Source organism: Globicephala melas, chromosome 3 (assembly GCF_963455315.2).
Source record: "Globicephala melas chromosome 3, mGloMel1.2, whole genome shotgun sequence".
Classification (NCBI taxonomy): Eukaryota; Metazoa; Chordata; class Mammalia; order Artiodactyla; family Delphinidae; genus Globicephala; species Globicephala melas.
In genome coordinates this window covers 129276425-129301340 of record NC_083316.1, presented here as the reverse complement: position 1 = coordinate 129301340, position 24916 = coordinate 129276425, and the positions used below count along the sequence as shown (strand labels likewise).

At 45.4% G+C, this 24916-nt stretch overlaps 1 protein-coding gene across 6 annotated transcripts in view; it reads right to left on the bottom strand.

Annotated features, from left to right (window-relative positions):
- Nucleotides 1–8533: 8533 nt before the first annotated feature.
- Nucleotides 8534–24916, bottom strand: part of GRIA1 (glutamate ionotropic receptor AMPA type subunit 1) — a 322415-nt gene continuing 306032 nt past the window's right edge. For 5 of the 6 annotated variants that reach the window (XM_060296515.1, XM_030834185.2, XM_070045213.1 and 2 more), the window contains 2 exons: nt 18973–19107; nt 8534–11433 (listed from right to left, as the gene is read on the bottom strand). In XM_060296515.1, coding sequence (XP_060152498.1) covers nt 11233–11433; nt 18973–19107 — 336 coding nt within the window. In that variant the 3' untranslated portion in view covers nt 8534–11232. The remainder of the gene's footprint in view (nt 11434–18972; nt 19108–24916) is intronic. The other variant, XM_060296516.1, reaches the window with a different exon arrangement.

Sequence of the window (24916 nt, the reverse complement as noted above, 5' to 3'; positions counted from 1 at the left end):
ATCCCATCACCAGCAGCTGTCTGGGGTTATCATTTGATAGAGGACAGAAATGATGAGTCAGGGGTTCATGTGCCAGTCCCCGCTGACCCACTTTTGCTGCTTCTGTGAACCTGGACAAGTCTCTTGACCTTCCTAAGTCTTGGGTTGTAGTTTAGAAAATGGGTATAATTATCTCTACTCTGCCCACAGTTCAGGACATTGCTGTGGATCAAGACAGACCATAGCTATGAAAGAGCTTTGTGGCTGCAGAATTCTGTGCCAACGTGAAAGATTGTTATTCCAGAACAACCATCACTTTAAGGAAAAGGTTCAAACAGAGTGACTGGAATTTTGTGTGTGTGTAAGCCAACAGAGTGGGAAGAGATTTTTCAGGGACTTCCGAAAGCATTCAACTGTTGCCTGGCCTTGCTGGCCTGTGTATCAGTACAGTTTGCCTCTATCATTTTCTCTTTATATACGCTCATTTATCTCTGCAATCGCCCTCAAATCCTCACGGAATTTAAGCATTTGGCCTGTTTCTTTCCATCAAAGGCAACACATTTAAGGCAAAGTTGATAGCCAACGGTAGGTGTCCAATCTCTGCTGCAGAACAGAAATAAACATGAACAATAAAAGCTCCCCTTCTCTCTCTGAAAGAATTCAAAGAGAGAGCCGGGTAGAGACAGAGACAGAGGAGTGGGGGGAGAGAAAGTAGAGAGAGACCCTCTGCTAATATGCCCTTCCCCAAAGGGTGAAGAAAATAGAATTTTATGGGCAGAAAGGAACCCATTTGAGGCTTTATTGCTTCCTTAACACCACATCTTTTCAGAGAACTTTCCCTTATTTGTGAGTGAACCATCACTGCATCCCCCAGAAGACAGGTTAGCAGGATGGTCTTCTTTTCCCTGACAGCAGAGAACAAAATGGAGGCGCATAGAATCCAGGATGGTGACATTGGTGCCTGCAAATGGGTTTGGACAGGAAAAATTTGGATTCAGTCAAACCTGTCTGAAGCCAGTTGCTACCATAGAAACAACTGGTTTGAGCTCAGTTACTGACTTCCTTAATTAGTTATTATGTGGTTCCTAGCTGGTCACTGATAGATGAATCAGAATTCTTCTTGTTGTCAGAGATGGAAATATAACTCAGAATAGCTTAGGCAAAAGAGGCCATTGATTAACTCCCACCACTGAGAAGTCCTGGTAAGGGCTAGCCTCTGGAGCACCTGGGTTCGGGGGCTCAAAGGCCGACAGCACTCTTTCCCTCCAGCCTGCATCTTGGCTTGTCTGAGTTGGCTTTTTTCTCTTCTCCTGCAGAGGAGTCTCAATCTCTATGATTCAGAAGATAGCCCTTGGATAGTTTTAGCTTGGACTCAAAATGTAGGCCTGCTGCTCATTCAAACTGCAGATTAAAAATGTCCCAGGGAAGGATTTTAATTGGCCAGACTTGGGTCACGAGATCATGTCTAGTCCAATCATTGTGGCTGAGGCAAAAAAGGGACTATAATTGCCTGGTCCAGGAATGTGGGGAAGGGCAGGATACTCAGACTGGCAGCATGACCAGGACCACATGATTACAGGGTAACAGGAGCAGTTCCCCAAAGGAAGGGATGCCAGGTTGCCGAAACCCACAGGTGTTTACTTTCAGTATTACACTGGTTTCTTTCTAATGGTTTTCCCATGGCTGAGAAGTTAGTTTTTATATCATTGCTAAATCGTTTCTAAGCAGTTCATTAGGCTGATCGCTTCATCAAATTAAATTAACAGCTTCTTTCTTTTCTTCCTAATTGAGTCTGTGTGTGAAGACAGAACCTCTAGGTCACAACCCATTTTTTTGAAAGAAAAACCAAAATCATTGTTTTTTATGATCATAGTTGCAAGGCAAGATGAAGAAAAGGCTAATGGCTATTTTATTTTTTAATATAGATAATTAAATGAAAAAAATCATTTTTTCCTCCCAGAATTGTTTAGATAACTGCTTAAATTTCCACTTTAAACTCCATGTACATCCAAGCTCAGGCTTTTGCGCTGAATGATCAATTTCTGCTGTCTCTTCATGATTGCTTTTTTGGATAACTGCATTAAAACAAGGGCTTTCTAATGTAAAAACATGACATTTGCCTTCAGTAACTGTTTAAAAAACTTTTTTAATTAAAAAAATTTTTTGATCCCAATCTCCCAATTCACCCCCCCCATTTTCCCCCTTAGTGTCCATACATTTGTTCTCTACATCTCTGTCTCTGTTTCTGCCCTGCAAACCGGTTCATCTGTACCATTATTCTAGATTCCACATATATGCGTTAATACGCGATACTTGATTTTCTCTTCCTGCCTTCAGTAACCTTTAGCTTTCCATTCGGAATTCTTTGCTCGCCTCCCTGTGCCTGTCCTGTCCTTCAAGTGCCTCTTTGCTATTCCTATCAAAAGGTACTATTAAAAAAAAACCTTGTAACAGGCATTTAAGCACAGTTTGAATTTGCCAGATATTTTTGCCTACCAAGATCACTTGCAAAGAAACGTAACTTTGTGGAATAAAGGGCTTTGTCCTGGATAAGGAATTTTGGGAACACGGTAAACACCAAGGAAATGTTTTTGGTTGGGGGAGATTTTTATCACAGTCCTGAAGTCCCACCATCTAGGTATTTGCCTGCTTTATTTAGATTTGAGACTAGTCTTGATTATAATTTTAGCTGCCTTAAACCAAACAAACAGACAAAAAGCAAAAAACAACCCCAAAACAAAAAACCCCCCACCTTCCTCAGATCATGGTCCACTTTATCCAGATACACTTAACTAGCCCTACCTACAGGGCTAGAAAAAAAAAGCCAGACATTGAGTTGTAGGGTTGTTTGAACGTGAGAAGATCTCTTTGCTGCATGCAAAGTACCCTGGACTTTGAGCCAGGACAGCTAGCTTCTAGCTAGTCTTGGTCTAACCAGGAACTTATGTGGCCCTGGGCAAGTCACTCTCCAGGGCCTCAAGTTTACTTATTTGTAAAATATGGTTGGATAAAATAATGATTAGATGGTTTCTAAGGTCCCTACCAACTCTTATTAACTGTTCTGACTCTCATTCATTTATGTAAAACACTCATGCAATGGAAATGCAAGTCTCTCTCCCCCAAGGACATGTGAGCATGAAATCAGACAGTGCATGTAAAGTGCCCAGCCCAGAGCAGATGTTCAACAAACCACCACTAATTATTGTACCACGTGGTTCCTGTATCTTGGTGTTTATGGACTGATTTTGTGTCCTGTTTGCTTTGTTGGTAATAGCAGCCTTACTGTGACAATAGTCCAAACACACATATATAGAATCCTTACCTTTAGCCAAGGATCCCCTGCCATGTGATGCATATAAGATACTATTGTCAACATTTCCCATGGGTCAGAAACCCTACAGTCCTTTAAGAATTTAGGAGAATGTTTTGCTGAGGCAGGAATGGTGAACATGTTGCAAAGCAGCTGTCCTTCCTCATCTTGTGTTCATGACTTGCTTTATGAATCCATCATCGTTCCCTTTTACTGAGTACAGACAGGGCCCAGAACCCCTCTCATCACAGTGTCTTTGGTGGCACGATCCCTCTTGGTGCCCTAGAAATCACTGGCTCCTTCTCTGGTGGCTGCATGCGTAGTCAAGCAAATGCCACCCATGGGTGGTGGGTCTCTTTCCATCTGGTAGTGTCCTTCTGGGGCTTTTTATTGGACTCTGTCATGAGGACAGATGGCTTCCTATGATGTGTTCCTGTGTTGTAGGAATTACCAGAATTCTAGGTGGCTGAATTTCTCCTTCTGCCTCTGGGCCTCAGTTGGCTCAGGTACGGAATTGGGGTGGTCATTCTGCCTCACAGGCTTCCTGCTGTGGAGATTAAGTGAGAGGTGTGGCGTGAAATGCCTACACTGTGCCTGGCATATAGTAGATGACTAAAATATGTTTCTTGCTGAACTCAATACCTGATACCTGAGTGAATTTCTTTCCCAGCCCAGAAAACTTCAATTCCCTACTTCAGGATGAGTTAAGTAACAGCTCCCCACGTGCAGTCCAGCCTTCTCTTTGCTTGCCCTGGCTGTGTGGTACCAGCTGCATTAGGAACTTGCCCTTTTTCCCAAACAGGACCTGCCTAATCCTGCCTTCATGCCCTGGCTTGTTCTGTTTCCCCTTCTTTGAAGGTCTTCTCTTTTCTCTATGGCTGTGTAAGGTCTACAGGCACTCAAGGCAACACACACACGGCATCACCTCCTTCCCTGATTTCCCCAAAGAGCATTTCAGCTATACGTCTCCCATTCATCAAGTCATTCAACAAATGATGATTGAGGCTCACTTATGTACCAGGCATTGTGCTGAGGCAGACAAGGTCCCTGGTCTTATGAATGCATCATCTAGATGGGAAGAGATAGCCTTCAGAGTTCCCTTTCTAGAAGCTGGAAAGGCACTTTGCCTTTTTATCCATCTACCTTCGACCTCGTGTTATACTTAATTGTGTTTATGAGTCTTATTTTTCCTTTCTATCAACTCTCCAAGAGACCGGACTATCTCTTATTTGCCTCTGTAGTCCCCATGACATCTGACATCTACCTGTGGACATGGGTGCTTGTTGCCTGTGTTTGTTAGAAGCAAGAATGTATATTCTGGGATTAAAAATTAAGCTTTGGGGGAATAGATAAGGCTCACCTGTAGGTCCCTCAACTGGTCCTGGCTGTAGAGTCGCTTGTAAAAAGAGACTGGCCAGAGTGTGAGCCACTTCTGCAGGCAGAGACCTCTGCTCTCTCCTCAGTCACAACTGTCAGCTCTGTCTAGATGCCTGATGGACTCACCAGCCTTGGCTTCTCAGCCCTGTCTAGATTTACACTGTGGGCTAATTTCCTCTGGCCTCAGCAGTTTCTTCCTTGTCTAAATTGATGTAACTGTTCATCTTCTCTGATGGTTCACCTGACTTAGAATCCTTGATCTTTTTCTATTCAGGCTTGTCTCACTATCATCCGTATCCTGACATGCTACTGAGATGCTATAATTACAGAAGACAGAGTTTCTCAACCACAGCACTATTGACATTTTGGGCTGGATAATTCTTTGTTGTGGGAGGCTTCCCTGTGTGTTGTCGGATGTTTAACAGTATCCCTCTACCCACTAAATTCCAGTAGCAACATCTACCCCAGTTATGGTAACCAAAAATATCTCCAGACGTTGCCAAATGTCCCAGGGGGCATGACATTGCATCTGGTTGAGAACCACTGACCTAAGGCTATACCCAGGGATCTTTGAGGTCAGTTAGATTAATCCCCCTTCTCTCATTTCACAAACAAGGTCACTGAGGCCTAGAGGAGGGAAATAAGTTGCCCAAGATCGAACCACAGATTGGCAGTGATGGAGGCCATAGACTTTGTATCTTTTCTGTCTTAGTCCAGTGCTTTTCCTTAGCATGGTGAAATCTCCTTAAGAGACAGTCAAGTAAAGTGAAAAGGTAGTGACTTTGGAGAGAGACAAACTGGGATTAGAATGGAGATCAAGTCATTGGTTGGCTGCATGACCTTGGGTTCTGAACCACTCTGAGCTTCCATTTCCTCACATGCAAAGGAGGGGCGATAAATTCCCACCTCACAGAATTGTGTTGAGGACTAAATGAGATGTTTGTAAAGCTCTAAAATCTTACCTGGTATGCAGTTAATCTAAGTAAATGCTGGTTCCCTCCTCCCTTGTATGTAGTGTTATAAAAATGGCAAGCATGCTATTGAGGAGAAGTAGAGTTGTTGCCAGCAGGACTCAGTGCCCGTGGAAGATAGGGCTGATAGGCAGTGCTTTCTAGTGGACAATGTTAAAAATGCAGGTAGTGGGATTTGGTGTCTATAATGGAAACAGCCAAGTAGTTTTCCAGTTTGGAAAATAACTGGCTGTGTTGAAAGCTGACTCATTTGACAGAGTGGTTTCCTCTCCCTCTCTTTCCTGAGGATGCTCCTCTGATGATTATATCTTATCTCTTAACATCCCGTGTCTCTTTCTTCCCCCAGCAGAATGTTATTATTACAGACATGCCTAAAGGGTAAAAAGGAGCATTTAGAGCCCAAGTTGAGGACTGTATCCTAGCCTTCCCTTGTATCAGATGAATATAATGGTATTTTCTCTCCTGGAGATTTGACTGCTATCAGGTAGCCTGGGTTCTGGTGTTAGTCTGGCCACAGACAACCCTAATATGATGCTTTGAAATTTTCACAGTTTTCATGATGAGCATTTTTTTATCCCCAGGGTGGCCTGATTGTAGTGGTTCTCAATCCTGGCTGCACATTTTAATCACCTGAAAGTTCAAAACAAAACAACAGCAATGAAAGGATGACAACCGTGCGTGCACGGTTGTGTATTTGGAGATGCATCTTGGGCATTGGTGATTTTGTTTAAAGTTCCCTACGTGACTCCAGTGTGCAGTTAGGGTCAAGAGTCACTGCCTATTTTGACACCAGATGTCCCATATCTTTGATAGGAAAATGAGGCTCAGGTAGCTAATTTTCTTATCCTAGGTTGAAAAGGCAGGAGGAGGAGAAGCCAGGTATTGTGAATCCTGGTCTCATCTACTGGCCTTTCCACTTTCCACTCTAGTACATTACTTCTCTGCTCAGGGTGTGATCTGGAGACTTCAAGAAACAAAACTTGTTTGAAAATTATAAAGCACTATATTAGGGTTATTTGTCAGTGGCCAGACTCACACTAGAACCCAGGTTACCAGATGGCAGTCAAATCTCCATGATCCCAAGGGAGAAAATGTTATTCTAGTCATCTGATAGGAGCAAAGAAAGTGGCTTCTTACTCAAGAACCTCAGTTTTCTTATCTGTAGTGTAGGATAGGAATGGACCTCCGTAGACATGCTTTCCTAGAGGGAACATTAGCATTTGGTAAGGAAGGAACTTGCCATCTTGTCTCTCGATGAGGACAAGTTGATTTTTGACACTATTTTAGTGATATTCATGCCCATTTGTGTAGGGCCTTGTTGACCCCCTTTTAGCGTGTATCAGAGTGTTACTCAGCAGATAACCTGAACAGGGCTGTAAAAGGTGCAAAGATAAAGTAAGGAACATTAGTTAGAGCCTATATATTTCAACTTTCACACCAGTGGCATCTCCTCAACCGGGGTTTGTTCTGACTCCAGGGGCAGCCTAATCCTACCATGGGGATACTTTGAGCATTGGGAACTCCTTTTTTAGTCCCAGAACTGATCCTGGTCTTGTCCGCACAGAAAGCTAGCTCCACTTCCCGGAACAGCCATGAGGATCCTTCTCCAGGCTGACCCAACTATTTTGCAGGGGATCTGCTTTTCAGTCCCCTTTCCAACCTGCTTCCTGCTCTTTAGCCTGGATCTGTTTTAAAGGAGCCCAAAGTGACTCTTCCTCCCCTTCTTCTTTTGGGCTAATCCTGTCTGGATTAGTGATCACTCATGCCCCAAGAGGATAGATCGGCTTTCCCAAAGGTGTGGCAGGTGTAGCTTGAACCATTCTATTTTCGGTTGCTCTGGTGTTACAGGAAGGCAGAGAACTGTTTGCTTGTGATTTTCCTGTCCACCACGTATCATAACCTGGTTAACAGGGAGATGAGCAACGTAAAGCCTTTGGATTCCAGGCAGAATCTCGGCTCTGTTACTTACAAGACTGTGAGGAGGTTGTGATATCCCTTTAAGTGTGAGATGCCTCATTTCTTAGCAGGCCACTGTCATGATATAGAAGATATGAAGTGTGCTTAACATAGTAAGTGCTCAATGCATGGTAACCTGTGCTCTTGTAGCCATTATGATCATTATCCCAACTATTTGATGGTAAGGTGACAGAGATCAGTTTTCTCCATGTGGCAGCTGGTGCTAAGGGCTTCTTCATTCAGAAGCACCCTAGATGCTGGAGGTGACTGCAGGTGGGTCTGAACAGTGACCGGAGCTTCACACAAGTCTGCTAGCTTCTTTCCCTTCCCCCAGCCCTTTTAAACCATGGCAGTCGCTGCCTGAAATGCCACTGTTATTTGAGACCTCTGACCCCTGCTAATGTGCAGAGTCCTGTGGGAAAGAAAGCACTTGAAGCCGTTCTTAATCACTGGTATTTAAGTGTCAGCAAATGAGTGGAAGAATAGATTTCAGGCAGGAAGGGGGGCTCATGTGGTCTGAGGGCCAAGATTATCTATTTATAAGGCTGGTCTAGATTTGGTTTTGGTTGTGACCTGCACATCACAAATATACCTGGACTCCAACTTGGGGATGTCTGGAAGACATCCCCTGTGAGCCATCCAGTTCCCTAGGGGTACCGTGACCACTGCACGTCGAACCCTGTTCCTTATGCAATTGGAACCATGGCCCTTGCAAACCAATACCATTCTGTCTTTTTGTTGCTGTTATCTTACTTGGATGAATAACTCACAATGATCTAGTTCATCTGAAATGACTTGTTTGAAGAGCTGTTTGTGAGTCAGGAGTACTGGTCACCATTAAAAATGCACTGAACTTAGGCTTAGCAAGAAGAAAATAACAGTTTAGAGCTCTGGCTTCAGAAATGGCACAAAAATGGAATGGACAAATATGAAAAGTAGATAATGGATCCACAGTGATTTAATTCTTGGTGATATTTTCATTTTATGCAAATACCAAAAGAAAAAAAAACCTGGTTATTTGAAAGAAAAACAGGAACCAAGAAAAATATTTAGTGTTTGATCAAGCAAAAATCCTTTCACACATCTGCCAAGAGAGTTAAAACAAATAGAGATGTTAAATAAAAGGCCCAGGTACCAAAGAGCAAAATTTAATGAAAGCCAGAACTGTTAAGTATGGATTCCTGTTGAGAAAAATGTCAGTCTCTTTCAGAGTTTTCCCATTGCTCTATTTTTAAGAAAAGTGTAGTAAAAATACATAATACAAGTTAACTTTTTTCTTACTTTTGTTTTCCCCATCACCCCTCCATCGATGAAAAACATCTTCTGCTGGAGTCTTGGACCCCCACATAGCATAGACCCTCATTTCTAGCATTGGTGGTCTCTTCCTATCAGATCATGTTACTGGCGAGCTCACTGGCTGAAGAGGCATCTTACCAGGCCAAAGGCAAAAGGTCTTTGAAGCAAGTTGATGGTAGAGGGTTATTTCCAACTCCTCCAAAACGCAGACTTCCTAATGGTGGCTCATATCAGATTCTGCAGTGGTAGGTTAAGGGTTGGGAAGGATCTGGTGAGAGATCAAGGGATGGGGAGGACACCAGCTGGCAGTAGCAAAAAGTGACAATCCATCCTGAGGGTCCTGCTTCACGTACCATGCCCACATTGACACGTGAGAGACTGAACAACAACACTTGAGTTGAAAGGGCAAAGAGTTTGATGGTTCTTTGCTATGGCTGATGAAAGGAGGATGGAAGAGACATAGAGATGGTGGGTGTCCACAGAGAGAATCCACAGATGAAGCCAGTCATGGTGCCTCCACTTGTAGGTAGGCTCCAAAACCTTTCGTTTGTCAATTGCTAATGATAACCCGTAGCAGAGAGACTGGATAGAAGTGGGGAGTAAGGGAAAAAGCCAGAATATGGTGATCAATGAGAGCTGATGACACATGGCACGCACTGAATCATGCACCCAGGAGAGTGGCTGCTGGAGAGCTGGAAGCCGATCGCACCAAGAATGAGAGCTGGGATCTCCACGACAGCTATGTGCCTGGACACACCTCCCCAAGACCCCAGCCATAGTTGTAGTCAGCCTGGATTTCTCTCCATAAACCCTGTCACTTCTCCAATCTTGTTTTCATTCAGGTTGTAGTCACAAACATGGGCCTGTTGATTCTGGTCATTGGAATACAACGTCCTCATTCTTTCTTAGCCAGGGGGAAGGTTGGCCTCCTTGGGTGAGAAGTTGGGGTCAGGAATCTTAAGGTTCCCCCCCCACAGTGTTATTATCAATGTATTCCATCTCCCTATCCTCCTTCAAATCATTCAGCCTGGGGCATTTTACTTTCTAAAGATGACAGGAGGTCATCTGGCTACCTGCTAAAACACCACTTTTATATGGACATAAAAAGTCAAGTTTCCTAGGTCACCAAAACTCTAAGTTTCATACTTGGTCTCTCAGTCGTAGGACAGGGCACACCGTGGAAGGTTCTATTGCTTGTGGACTTTGATGAAGCTTCCTCTTCCAAAGTTCTTCTATCAGCTTTCTTTTGCATTTAGCTTGTATAACATTTCCGCCCCCCCCCCACATCAGATGCTCTGAAGAGAGGGTCTGTTCTACAATGGGGTTCCTGCTCAGATGTCAAGCAAATGACAGGTGAGAATCAGGGGTGCTATCTCCCTGGATGTCAGCTCTTCTCAAGGCTCTACGTGGTTCAGGAGGCCAGTTGCCCTTCAGCCACCAGAGTGCCTTTAGGGCTTGAGCGTAGCAGAAGGACACAGTCCTTGTGGCTGAGCTTGACTCTGAAGAAGCACACTGTTCCACCTAAGGCCTATGAGATGGCTGTTACACATTCAAAGAAGCTTTATCTGAGCCTCTGGCAGTAACTTCACGAGTCCTCTTCTGACTGCACACCTGCCTTTACCTTCTCCGCCACCCTGGGTCTGAGTTGCTTCATACGTGTTCTCAACTAAATCAGTGCCTAGGCAGTGCCCTGTGTGTGGGAGGCAGCCCACTCCTGCAACAGCATCGGTCTCCACCCACGGCTTGGGGCCGAGGTGTGGAGGGGAATCTGGAGAGCTCCCATGATGAATTCGTTTGAAAATTGCTTTTTTCCTTTTGCTTGCTTGTCAGGTGGAACGAATCTTGAATCTCCAATCTGAAAACTAAACTAAAAACGAAACTAAAGTGGGATGGGTAGGGAGTTGGGAGTAAGAAGGAAAAGGAAGGGGCCTAACAGAACCTGCAAACCATGGATATTAATACGAAAAAATATATAGTGCACACACTAAGACGCATGAATAACCAAATTCAAAGAAAACAGGACAGCTTCCTCATTAGTGCGCCAGTGACTCCACGTTCAGAGACACAGGCTCTATGTAACAGGGTTATTCTCCCCTTATTGCAGTACAGTGTTATTTGTCATCCTCACTTAGCAAAAGGAAAAGGGTGAAAGAACATCAGAAAAGGAAAAGGGGCCGCAAAATGTTTTCTCAATTCTTCAGGAAAATCTGTTGAATCATCCTCCTTGTGGTCATGGTGGTTGGTGGCGGTGGCATTTCATTTTGTTGTTTTTGGCACTGAAGGGTTTGGGATGGAACTGGGGGAGCCTGGGCATACTCCCCAAGGGGTCTCCGTCCGCTCCAGTTACAGTCCGGTGGCTCCCAAGGGCATCCCTGAACTGTGGCTCATGCAGGGGATCGATTGCATGGACTTGGGGAAGTCATGGCTGACCACCCGGCCATTCTCTCCACTGCCACCACCGCTGGCTCCTGCCCCGCTGTTTCGGGGGAGTGTCGATGTCCGTATGGCTTCGTTGATGGATTGCTGTGGGATCAAACAGAAACCCTTTTCAGGAGGACCGGGGGTTCTTCCCCAGGTCCTTGGCAGTGATTGGCAAGGAGAATGAGTCAACACTGGACTTAAAATGTCGCCCCACTCTCCTCCCCGTCCAACTTTTTTCCAAATGTGTAATGCTAGTCTTGACTTCCCTCGAACCCGCAAAACTGTTTTGTGGCCCTGGACGAGTCTGATCCCCTCTCTGGACCTCACGTGCTCTTGGTTTAGTAAGGTGTGCTGGATTGGGTGATCTCTAAGATCCTTTCCTGTTCTTATCTTCTGTGATTTCTAAAGGTACAACAGAGCCATGGTAGTATTGATGATAATAAACATAGCAACACGACCAAGTAGAAGACTCTAGAAATGGGGTTTAGGAAACTTGGGTTTTAGCCCTGGTTCTGACATCAGCTAGTTGTGTGACCTTGTGCTTGTTTCCTTATCTCTCTAGACCTTTTAAATCTCCATGTTTGTCAAAATGTAATTATCTATGCACCTACTGATTTTATTAGCAAGAATGGTACTATACTGCATGAAAAATGAGTTGAAATGTTAACAGAAAATTGAGGGTGTATCACTGTTAGCTGAAAATTTAAAACTACCTCTGACCAGAGAAAAATGCTATCCTACCTCTAGCAGTATGTGTTAAGGGAATGTCGGACTTGTTTGAATAATACAGTCAGCATAATGTAATTGGAAAGAAGCATGTGCTAAAGAAAGTGAGAATGAATTCCAAAGATCAATATCTGCACGTCATCTGCTTCCCATCAGCACATGTAACCTGTCCTTCTAAACCGACACATCAGATCAGTGCTACTGATTTGTGAAAGCCTGTGACTTCTAGAGTGTTGGAATTCTAGATGTGAAAAGAACTCCAGTGATCACCCCAGGATCAGATGAGTTAGAGAGAATGCTCGAGACCACAGTCTGTAATTAGAACCATATCCTATTAGACAAGAGGAAGTGTTCTGTTCCAAGATCCTTTCGAGAAAGAAACTTCATGCATGAAATTTAAACCCTCTTCCTATCACTTCCAACTTCCCGTTGAAAGATACCTATAGAAATTTTGAGGTAGGGCTTAGTTTCTTGGTGGGAATCAACACAAAGGAGAATGAGTTGAGGGGTATGTGAGTTGAGAGGTTTCTTTCTCTAAGATCAGCCTACCCATCCTTCGAGACTCAGTTTATTCCTACCTCCTTGAAGTTGTCTTAGACTGCCCCAGCAAGTCCTGCCCCCTACCCCTGCCAGTACTCATGCATTATATATTTGCTCGCAATGATTCTGCTTCAGGTATGTAACTTCTGTCTTCTTTAAGAGAACTAAATGTCTGGAGAAGGGCAAGGGCCGTGTCTTCTCAATCCTTAGCTACCTGCCAGCGTGTCTAGCATGTTGTTAGAGGCCCCATAGATATCCTTGAATTTGTCTAAGAAAAGCCGAACACATAGGGCCATTCTCAAAAAGCTGATGGCTTCCTCTTTTGCACATTGGCGTGATTCTAGTGATCAGAGAAATCAGTCAACCTGCTGTGGCCTCACGGATGTAAGCAGGGCAGTTTTGACCCAGTTGTTACTCTTTCTGCTGTACTATGCTGGGAGGATCCTCTTATTACTGGCAGTTCTGACAGTGTTTTAAAATATTCTTTCTTTTAAAAAATCCATGATTCAGACAGATCTGCCCCATATGATGCTCCACCCACATGGGTTCTGTCTCCTCTTCAGACTCCTGGATGTGATTAATTTACATTCTGCCTGGTTGTCCTTCACTGAAGAGGAAGTGTGACCTGGATAGCATTCTTCTAAGTCAGGGTCCCATAAACACCACTGTGATGCTCTATGGGGGAAATGTGAAAAGAAAACATGATGAATCCATGGTTACTTATTCTCACTTTTAAAATGTTGAAAAGAAAATAACGACTTATTTTTGTGTGTGGGCAGTGTGGAACCTTCTATGGATTAGCTTGGAATGTCTATCTTCTGATTTTCCTTTGCCACACCCCTTTAATTAAAAAAAAAAGTTTAAAGTTCACACAGACCACCCTGGGCTTTGTTTCTCAAAAGATCTCACCTATTTCCGTAATATTCCATGGAAGTTGGTGGTACTTGACAAATTCACCGTAAAGGAGAAGGCTGGTGTCATAATCTATTGGTGCCTATCAAAATCTGAGGTAATTTAGCCAGGCATGTAGCTAAAACCCTCCAAGTTCATGTCATTGAGAATTGGTTTTCAAGGAAGGTGAAGGATTCTCAGAGGTCACTGACTCCATACTGACATTGATGGTGGGGATTACCTACTTACTGGTTTTCTTTCTAATCTCAGGAGAAGGGAGGAATAGAGTCAAAACTTTGGCGTGGGAAGCACTGCTAGAAATGACTATTTCACTAGTTCTCAAACTTGGCCACACGTTGGTATCATCTGGGGAGTTCTGGGGAAAAAAAGCACTGATGCCTGAGACCTACCCCAGGGATGCTGACTTAATAGGTATGGTGTGTGGCCTGGACATCTGGAGTTTTAAAAACTCCCCAGGTGATTTTAATACGCAAACAAGGTGGAAATACACTGATGGAGTTGATTTCATTTTATAGAGAAACTGAGGACTTGTTTCAAGTTACAGTTATCTGTGACCTAGGGTCAAAGTGGATGACCTCCTGACTGTGTGTCCTCCTCCCCCCCCCCCCCCCCCCGTAGCTAACCAGTCGTAAGCTGATGTCATTTCTCCCCTTGCCTCTAGGAACTGAGGTTCTCTCCTGTCCATCCTTGACATACCAGCCATTCTTTAAGTTCATCCTTATAAGTTGTTTTTGAAACTGATAGGGAGAAAAGGGTGAGTGAAAAGTCCAACCTCAAAGTCCCCCAAGTTGGTGCTTCAGAGACTCATGTCTCCAGCAGTGATTACGTCCTAACTTCTCAGCTACTTGCTTTTCTAAGAAAAGTCTGCCCAGCCTCTGCATGTCGTAGAACAGCCTAATAAAAGCTCAGCCCTGGGTGATGACCTCATCCTAGCATGCCTGCTGAGAGCCAGAGGGACCGCCTGCTGTGGAGGTTGCCCCCCTCCTCCGCCTGACCACGTCACTCAGCTGTGCGTTAATTGCAGGGAAATGTGCAAAGCCTCAATGTGTGGTTTCCACACAGCCCGTGTCAGCACAGCCACTACAATTATGAAAAGTCAGTAGGCTCTCCTGGGGGTGGGAGTGGCTGGGGATTATTTCTTTGGGGGAGCAAGGTGGTGAATAATAAACACCCTGGTTGTCCTTAATATCAACTAAGGGCTCAGGTTCCTGTCTGTTTTCCTGGGCAGAGGGGAGGGACAGGGCATCTGAGACTTTATTCAATTTGGAGTATGTATTGGGTTTTATATTTCTGCTACTGTATGACAGTTTCAATTATACTGAAATGTTGTGGTCGCCTGAAGTCCCTCTCTGAGTCCCCAACTCTCCCATGCTCTCCTTTTCCCTCAGTCTTCCTGTGCCCAGTCTCCCTGGCTTTCCACTCATTTCTGGGCAAGAGTTCTGGTCTTTGGCTCTGTGATACTTGTGCATCCTTTGGTAGCAATTATCTTCCCCTGGTTAATTCTTTTCCTGTTTCAAGTCTGTTAAACATCAGTTTCTCAGGAAAGCCTGTCTGTCCTGCCTCACACTCCATTCCCCGATCAGGACTTCAGAGCATGGACCTTTTTCTTCAAACACTCATTGAACATATACGTATTTGCTTGTTTCTGCCTTCCAATTAAATTCTCAGCTTCCTGAAATCAGAAGTTGTGCCTGGTTTGTTCCTGACTGTATCCCCAGCGCTGAGCAATGCCTAGCAGGCAGTGGTGCTCCATATGTCTCTGTGGAAGGACTGCCTGCAGGGTGCCCTCCCGCCATCCCTGTGACACTTGTTCTGTGTCCTGCTCATGTGACATCGAAGGGGAAAGGGTCTCAATAATGCACAAGCAAAGGATCACGTCCCATGGATGGCCTCAACAGCTAGATCAGGCAAACATAAGGATAAGGACTGCATCTTATTTGTCTCTGCGCTGTGCGCAGGGTTTTGACGGGAGGTAGCAGGTGATAAAAATTATCTGTTGCCATGTGGTTGGAGAGGAGAGAGAAATTTATGAGAAGTAGCTTGGCTGGTACCAAGAGCCCAGGCTTTGCAGGGGCCGTGCTGGAGGTCTAATTCCTGTTCCTCCAGCTCCGAGCTTACGTGACCTTGTTGGAAAAACTACTTAGCTTCTCTGAACCCGTATTTCTTCATCTGTTGAATTGCAAGAACAGGGTTAATGAAAGTGTATATAAAGTGCTATATAAAGTGCTTTGAACATGGAAGTCACTGAAAAGATATCTTTCCTTTATTCCTTCCTTTCTTCTCTCGCCTTCCTTCCCTTCTTTCTCTTTTCCACCCCCTCTTCCTCTTTCTTCTCTTTTTCATGCAGAGTGGGGAAGGGCTCCTTATACACTCTTGAGAAGTAGGAGGCTGATCATCAACTAGGTTTAGGGGCTCCAGGTCTTAAGAGTTGGCCACATACTGTGACTAAGGAAAGAAACAAGAGGGAAGATTCTTGCCAAAGGCCCTGGACACTGTCATTGTGGTCCACTGTGTGAGGCTGGAGGCTGCACTTCTGGAAGGAGTTAATCTGCCTTTGGAGAAGGCAAAGTACAGAATGATAAAGAGAACTGCAAACCTGGAAAGTCTGAGAGGCAAGCAGAATGTGATCACTTATCTCCTTTGGCTAAGAGAGAAGTTGATGGAGCTTTGAAAATTAAGGGTTGGGTTAACTAAATAAGGACCAAAGAGGCATCTTTTTTGCAGGTGGAAGATTAATAATTCTATTAGGAGCCTCGGTGAGTTGGACAGAAGTTATGCCAACCGATGGAATTAACTATAGAAGATTGTGATGAAAGACCTTGCGTTAATGATTCCAAGAGATCCTGATGTTGGCTCCTGAGAAATTCAATATTTTCTTTGGAAAGGGAAGGGTGAGAATGTCTCCCAGAAGTTGTGACGTGATTCAGTGGCCTCTTAGAAGGATTCTTGTCTTTACCTGAATGTTGTGACTTCAGCAGTGAAGGTCAACATTGTACAGGTTTAAGAAGATCTTAGTCATTAGCCACCCTGGTACCACCACCTGGCACTGACTATGATTAGTGGGACATGGTCATCCCATAGTAAGGGCCGGAAGTCCAGCTTTCCTGCTTGGGGATGCCTGGTCTCATCAGATCTTGGGAGTACAAACAGATGGGAACAAAAGCACTTTGGATGGTGGTGTGTGTGCTTCCAGGCTGGGCTGTTTTGATGCTTGTGTTTGCTTAACCTAACAGCAGCTCCTTCCAATGCCTCACTTCATCCTCCAAGAGATTTTCTCTAGATACAATTCCATGTTAATTATTACTAATACCCTACGTATGTGGGATGCCCAAAGAGAAATCAGACACACCTTCTTACCTTAAGGAACTGACAATCTCTGTAGCTTAAAAAAGCCTAGGACATATAAGTAGGGGCTATAAAAGGGAAGTCTTAAGGAGGCTGTAGCTGGCCACTAATAATAATATATTATTATTATAAATTCTAGTTATTCTTATTTATTGAGGGCTTACTATGGGCCAAGCATTTTGCAGAGCCCTTTATATCAATTTTTTCATACAAACCACAACAGTTTTATGAGGTCTGTACTACCACTAGCTCCATTTTATAGAAAAGGAGGCTCAGAGAGCTATTGAACCTTGTTCAAGATGACACAGTTAACATGAGGAACAGGCAAGATTTATGGTCAGACATTCAGTCGCCAGAGCCTTGCTTTAGACCCTACACTGCAGTATGTCCTAGGGGAGTTCCTACGATGTGTACTGGGCCAATCCTGCGACACTGGTTTGTGTCATGGCCCATGGGGAAGGTTTTGGAGGGTTGTAAAAGTTGTGCTCACCCAGTTCGTCTCCTGTTCCCCTTGCTGCCTCTGGAGTAAACTTTCCTCACTTTGGAGGGTAAGATAGGAGAGTCTTTAGGCTTATGTTTGGGATGGAGTAGGCAAAGAAAGCTTTTTAGGTTCTAGGAGACTTTGCTGTGTCCAGCCAAGCTCCTTGGAGGTCTACACTGCGTTTAGGATCTGAGGCCCATGCTTTTGCTGTGCTTTGTCCTTTCTAAGAGGACCTGGATTTGAGTGACCTGGTCAAGGGTAGGATGGAGGTGCTCCTAGGTTCCCTGGCTGAATACCATCACATTACCATCCCTTAATTATTCCTTGTTATTATATCTTGGGAAGTTGCCTTTTCAATGGGTCCTATGGGACAGAAGACAGGGAGAGGGATTGACCTGCATAAAGGCGCATGGGTGGAAAGCATGAGATTCTTGGAGAGCAAATCCTACCGATGAGTCCTCTTAGTCTAGTCAAGTGAAGGTAACAGCCCAGGGTTCATTGCTCAGAATGACTGTGCTTCTTTCCACTTCTGTTGGTTTGAATCGTAGAAGCCGCCTCTATTTCCTCCCTCCCGGATATCCCTGTAGGCCTTCCTCTCTATGTCACAGTTTGGTTCCCTGGGTAGTTTTTCTGTGTCGCTCTTTGTTAAAAACGCTGAAGGTTACAGATTGCGTCTTAGTGCTCTCTTCCTCCTCCTGATGTCTTGCTTATGTGTTGCTCACATGAAGAACACTTCCTTCCAAAAATATTTTCTTACTGAAACTAAATGATGACATGTGAGGGGCCTTCAAGGCCATGTCATCCAAACTCCCTTTGGATACTTGAATCTATAGCCTTGTCAGGAATTATTCGGCCTGTGTGTGGACCTCCAGTGATGAGCTGCTTGCCGCTCATTGGGCTAACCCATCCCACCGTGGGGTAGGCAGCTCTGAAAAAGTAGATCTCACTCACTGTGTTCATATCTGTTCTCCATAGCTTTTAGTCCTTAGCTCTTGTCGTATACTTTGGGACCCCACAGAACTAATATGTTTTCTTTCCCCCCTGAAAAATCTTCCTGTTTTTACAGACAGCTCTCATCTCGTCCATAATTCTTCTCTTTTCCAGTTTAGTTGCCTTCAGCTATATTTGATGTAGTTTGGGGTCATCTAATTAACGTGCTTACCATTCTGGGGGCATGATCCGCTTTGCCAAAGTCCACCTTACCATATGGTGGCTAAGAAAAGACCTCCCTCACCGAGCATGGCAAGATCGTCCACCTTGTAGAGGGAGGATACCAACCCGCCCCCCCCGCCCCCATCTTGGGAGCTACACTTCAGTTAACGTGACCTCAGGGAGGATCTACCTTTGTAGCAGTCACTCTTGCCTCACACTATCTTGAATGCCCACTTAACCGCTAACTTTTCATCTCAGCCCCCCATCTCTGGCTGATGCATTTGTTTTCTCAGGCCTTACGTTTACCCTGACACGTGCCATCTTCTTTCTTCTCTCACCGCTGTGTCTTTCCCTGTCACCTTCCTCAAAACAGCTTCCTGTCATCCCATGCCTCGGGTTGACCTCAGCCTCCTGCCACTCCCCACCCTTTTTAGTTAATGGACTCCCAGAAAACCCAGCTGTATCACAGAACAAGTTAGGAAAAAGGCCTGGGAAGACGATGCCACCTTCATCCGCTTGGATTCGCTACGCGATTTGTAGCAGAACTCGATTAAGGCAACCAGCATGGCTAGTCCAAGTCCTCCGATCAGGATGTAGAACACGCCGGCCACATTGCTGAGGCTCAGAGCGCTTGTCTTGTCCTAGGAAGAGGAGGGGGTGGGGGGAGAGTCAAGTGAGCCAAGGGGCTAGAGACCATCCAAGAAACAGCATTTTAACACACATACACTCAACCCCATCACCCTCTTTAACATTCACAATAGTTGGAAAGGCTTTGTGTTTATTGACAGTGTGTTAAACGTTTCCCAGGAAAAAATGTATGCATGTGCGAGCATATGTGTGTATAACAATTTTTCTAGCATCCCTGTTTACATTGAATGTATAGTTAGATTTCCCCTCCTCCCCAATGCACGTTTGAGGGTGGGAAATGACACAAGAAGTCAGGGCAGCTTCTACCAAGATCTGCACGCTTGCGCTTACTCCATTCTTTCAGGAAACTGTGTCCCTTCCTTTGCAGCTCAGTTCCTGCCCCCCAACCCCGTGGCTGCTTCACAACGCACTGGCCTTGCTTATTGTTTATGCCTGTGAGTGTTTTTCTGCGAGTTGGTACTTAAAATGAACTTTCTCCTAGATGTGCATTTGAATTCAATTTAATAAGACAGTTATTGTATGTATAATAAAGATCAACAAATGTATACCTTTAACTTACTGTGCTGAGTCCCAATTGAGGGAAAAAGAAAACTGTGGGGCTTGTAATAGAAAAAAGGCACTGAGATAGAAAAATGGCTCTATTAAATCCTAGTAATTATGCTTAATTGGAGTCATTTTTCTCGTGGAGGTGCTTGCTGAAGAACACTGGAGGCAGACTCGGTAGCTGAACTTAGAAAGCTCTGTTGCCTGGGCTAAAAGATCTCGCACTGGTTCTGCATGAACAGGATCGTGGAACAGGGTACTTAATTCCTAGGGTCCTGGGGACAAGTGTCCATGTTCAGTAGGAGGTGGACAGAGCTCATTTCGTGGAGCCTGAGAAAGGTCATCGGTTAGTGAGACCAGCCCTGAGTTCTGTCACCGCTAGTGGGGTTCAAAAGTGGGGGACTGAGAGACATCTCCCCAGGTGGTGAGAATAACCAAACAAAACCGCTGGTCATGGGAGAGGGTAATGGCTTGGGGAGAGTGGGATCAATCAGACTCTTGACACAGGCAAGAGAACATCTTTAAATCTTAGAAGCATACTCATCCCCAGATGTCACAGTGGCTCGAACACCTTTGTTTATATTGTTTGCTCAGGTACAGATTTCTCATCAAATTAAAATGAAATGCACGCCTCAGCTGGCACAGGCACGTGGCATGGTTGGGAGGTTGGTTGGTGGCACTGGGTGGGATAAAGCTTTTACATCTCTCCATGTGTTCTTTTTCAGGTGGGGTTGTAGGCGAGCCACGCAAAAGGTGAAATGTCATGTCCTAGGGACTCCTCTGACATCTGCCTATTGGAATCTGGGCGTGGGGAAAGGGGCCAGTAATTGACCAAGTCAGTGGCCTCTGCCCTAGTTCTACTCGGTGCATTGTACAGGATTCAGCAGGGCTGAGCTTGGGGACTGCAGCTGGCAGATAGCAGCATCCCTTCCCTCCCCAGAAGCAGCCTGGGCCAGCAGAGCTGTAGGATTATCTAAAGCATACCCCTCTGGTGGCTTCCTGTATTGCTAAAGCAGATGGTTCTTGAATATGGGTTACGCTTGGCAAGGCATAGTCTGGCTTTGGAAGCAGTGGAAATGACTATTCAAAGGGGTAGAATTTCTCCTCCTCTGGTATCACGGCCTGATAAAGGAAATGTGCAAAAATGAGCTGGGTGCTTGGTTCAAGAGTTGGCTGAACAAATAAATTCCCACTTGGCCTGATTTTTCAGAATGCTCAAAATGTCTCCCTCTTCGTTGTTTGGGAGTTCTGTAATTCTGCTGGAAAGTAAGTCTTTAGAGTTCTTGGAGGACTTACGGTTTATAGAAGTTCCTATAAAACTCTTCTGTGTGGTGGGGAGGCATGTCAATATCTTATCAGCTCACACCTTAGAGAAGAGTGGTTGACAGTGAAGCTCAGAGAGAATGGATGGGGAGCAGGCCTGGGGGAAGGTGGTAGACAAGAAGGCCGGGAGGAAAGGCTTGAGTCCCGCTGACTTCACCAGCTGATCAGCCTTTCAGTAGCTGAAGTGCATCTTGCCTCCTGGTCACCAAAGTGGTTTCTGTTTCCTTCCTCATGGTCTTTTCAAGTTCACTTTGGTTGTGGATTGTCTTCAAGGATAAGGGAGTGGTGGGCATCTTTTTTTTTTGTTACTGTCTTCAAAAAACCTTAAGAGGCCATCTGCCTCCCTGAATGTAAAAGGTGGAATGTCCATTTCTAATATACCTTGGAAGGAAGTGTGGTCAGATCTTCATAGGGAAGTGAGAGTAGGAGGCATATTCTATGTATCTGCAGAAGGAGGAAGGTCCAATGACTGAGAATTTGATTGTGTCTGGAGGTGGAGAGCATCCCTCACTTCTGAAGGAGGTCTCTCTGGTCCATGGGGATGGCAGTGTATGTTGGTGAGGGGACATATGCCACACAAAGAGGACAGCCAGATGGTATGGGCACTGCCACCTCTTGCAGGACACAGTGCTACTGATCCTTCTTTGTGTTCACACAGTCCTGGGAAGACCTCTAGAATCAAGGGAGCACCTGGGCCCTATCACCACCAGTGTCAGAAAGCAAACTTAGATGAAGCCCTACTGTCTAAATTTGGCATAATTGGATAGGATTAGAATGAAGGGCTGGTCCTGGTGTCTTCTTAGCTCACATGGTTGAGGAGTTTACATTTAGGCAAGGTTTCTAATTTCCCTTATGTGCGCCGTTGGCTTTTTTGTTTTTAAACATCTTTATTGGAATATAATTGCTTTACAATGTTGTGTTAGCTTCTGCTGTATAACAAAGTGAATCAGCTATACGTATACATATATCCCCATATCCCCTCCCTCTTGCATCTCCCTCCCACCCTCCTGGAAGCCCAAGGCCATAGCCTTCCATTGAGCTGCCGTTAATGACTCTCTTCGACTACCTCTGTTGGAATACGATGGGTATCCTGGGGCAGGAACAAAAATTCCTTTTATTTAAGGACCAGAGCTCTGATTCCTCTGTATCCATATAAGAGGGGACTTTCTGACACATTTGTGTACAAACAGCCATGTTCATGTTTCATGAGGAAGCCACATGCTTCCCAGCTTTGACCAGGGAGGCGAAAGACAGAATCCTAGTCTCCCTGAGCACCCTCTGGGAGACCCCATTCTCTTCCCCTCCCTTAGCAGCTGCACTCCCCAGAGCCAGGCAGCTTGTTGGTGGGTGTGAAAAACTCACAACTTATCTTCTGCCAGGAGCGGGGAGAGTGACAGTACTGAGGAGAATGACAGGTGCAAAGAAAAACAAAAATCCCATCTTTCAGAATTGTTGGGCTTGTTGTTATGGTGACGAGGCCCCTCCCTTCATCTGTTCCCCTTAACCTATTGTCTTGTTTTGTCACCTTCCCCGTGTGCAAGAGAGATTTTTTTCTTTTTCTTATTTTTCCTTGCTCTTCCCACATAATGGGGGACTGTCCCAGGCTCCCTCTGTGTTTCTGAGCTAACATCCCTTCCAAGAATGCAGAGATGGCTTAAATCTTCATGGGCAGGGTTGAGCCAGGTCTGAGGCAGAGAGACTTGATGCTTTTTAATGGCGTAAGTAGGAAGTTCAAAGGAGAAGCCAAGGTCTTTGGCCATAAGACCAGTCCCTCCTATGGAGACTGGTGTTGCCCATCACGTGAGGTCTACTAAATCTGGACCAAGCTTCAGCTTTCTCCAAATGCTTCCATTCCTTCTTTTCTTCCTGATGTGAGAGTTTGAACCCCCAAGAAGTAAAGGCTGCAGCTTCTGTTTTCCTCTGCTTTCCACAGATTTTCTGATGTGTGTACAGCTGAAGTTTTAGGGGCTCTTGGAATCCATCCCATGCTGAATCTGTAACCTGACTTTGCCTTTCAGGGCCATGAGAATAGTCCAACCCTTCTTCTTCCTATTAGCCTTTCTGCTCCAGTAGGCTTTCTCTTGTGCTTTTCCAAACCTTATAGTTTGGGCTTAGGTGCCATTTTCCTGAGTGGTTGGTTATTTCCTGGGAGTGGAGACTCAGTGGTTGGCCAAGCTCACTCACAAGCGAGGACCAAAGTGGAGGAGTTATGGGAAGGTGGATTTGATTGAATTAAAGGAAGACCTTTCAAATCAATAGAGCCATCCAAATGTGGAATGCCCTGCTGTGGAGAGTGGTGAGTTCCTCAAACATGGATGCATTCAGGAAGTAGCTGACGAGTTCATCTAAGGGATTCAAGCACTGGACAGAGAGTTAGACCAAGTGACTTTGGACATTCGTCCCAACCCCCAGAGATGCGAGGCAGCTAAGGAGTTCCTAGAGGGCCTGGGATCATGTCTTTTATAAGTTCTCCCTAGAGACTAACCTCTTTAGGGGATGCAAAAAAAGAACTCATGTTAATTGGCAGCTTCTGCTGTTCCGTTTCCAATCTAGGCCAGTTCCCCAGCCTGCATAATTTCCCCAAGAGCAACACAGGATGAGAATTGGCCCATTGTACTAATAATTGGCAAGGCAGATTCTGCGAAAGTGAGGGCCGTGGGGGCAGCTCTTCTCAGCAGCGTGTGCTCAGGGACCGGCTCCTGTACAGTGCACCGCAGAACCTCCTGACTTGAAACCAAACTGCAGCAGAGAGCTCAAGGAGTCCATGTGGGTTGTGGAAGGGAACCCAACTGCTGGCGGAGGCCTCTTCCCGAGTGGGAGGTATTTTCCAAAACAGAGGCACCAGTCTGAGGGTCAAGTGGGTGTCTGCATAGGGGGCCTCTACCCCCTATGAACTATCTGCCTGGACTGTGCATTGGAGAGCTGGGGTCTTGTGTGTCCGAGGAAGCTAGCGGAGCTTCTGGCTCATGACCCCAGGGACAGTGTTTGAAAGGAAGAAATCTTTGTTTCTGTCTGGTTCCTCCTCCTGGGGCAGTGATGGGAGATTTAGGATGTGTGGCTTAGGGACACTGGGCAGGGCCTAGGATGTTGCAACCTTTAGTCTCTGATCTGAGTCACTGCTGTATGTTGGATGTGTCATCTTGGAGCACACATAACTCCCAGGAGATGGATCCTGAAGTCACCGGTTCTCTCTAGGCCATCGCCTGGCTGCCTTACAGAGACTGGGAGCCCTGACCCTGTGCAGGATGCTCGGCTGGAGCCAAAAGTCTCCGTGGTTTGGGGGAGATGGACTGCCTCCTGCATCTCTTTGTCTCAAGGATTTTCCTCCCATCCTTGTCGCTCTGACATTGCCTCTTGGGGGTGTCTTTAGTGCAGGAGTCTGCAGCGGGTAGGTAGGGAGCAGAGCAGAGCATCCCTGTATGATTCCAGGTCTTTCCAGGTGGTTAGTGCTCTTTACCTGTGACAGGGGCAGGGAGAGGGGTTTGTACACACTGCAAGGACATAGTTGGCAGCTTTCATTCTTTTGCTTCCCAGGCCTTGCTGAGGATGGGGGTGGGAAGATGAGTACATCCAGAGGGGATGGACTTCCCTGTTGGTGGTAAGGCCGTGTGTCATAGTGAAAAGAGGTGGGGCTGGGATGCAGGAAATCTAAGCTGAGTTCTTGCCCAGGTTTGTCACTGAGTCGCTGGGCAGTCTTGGTGGGGGGCGGGGGGGGGCGGTCACTAGGTGGGTGTTGCCCACCTCTGGATAGCATGGGAGATGGCATTAGATGATACACGGAACTAAATGACCCTGACCACAAAGTGAAGATGTTATTCACTTTGCAGTTCTGTTTGAATCCTTCTGATTAAGCCAGTGAGAAAGTCTCAGTCTGGTGCTGGTCTGTCTTTAACACCTTTTATTATTTGCTCCTTTCCATTTTCAAGAGAGATCAGG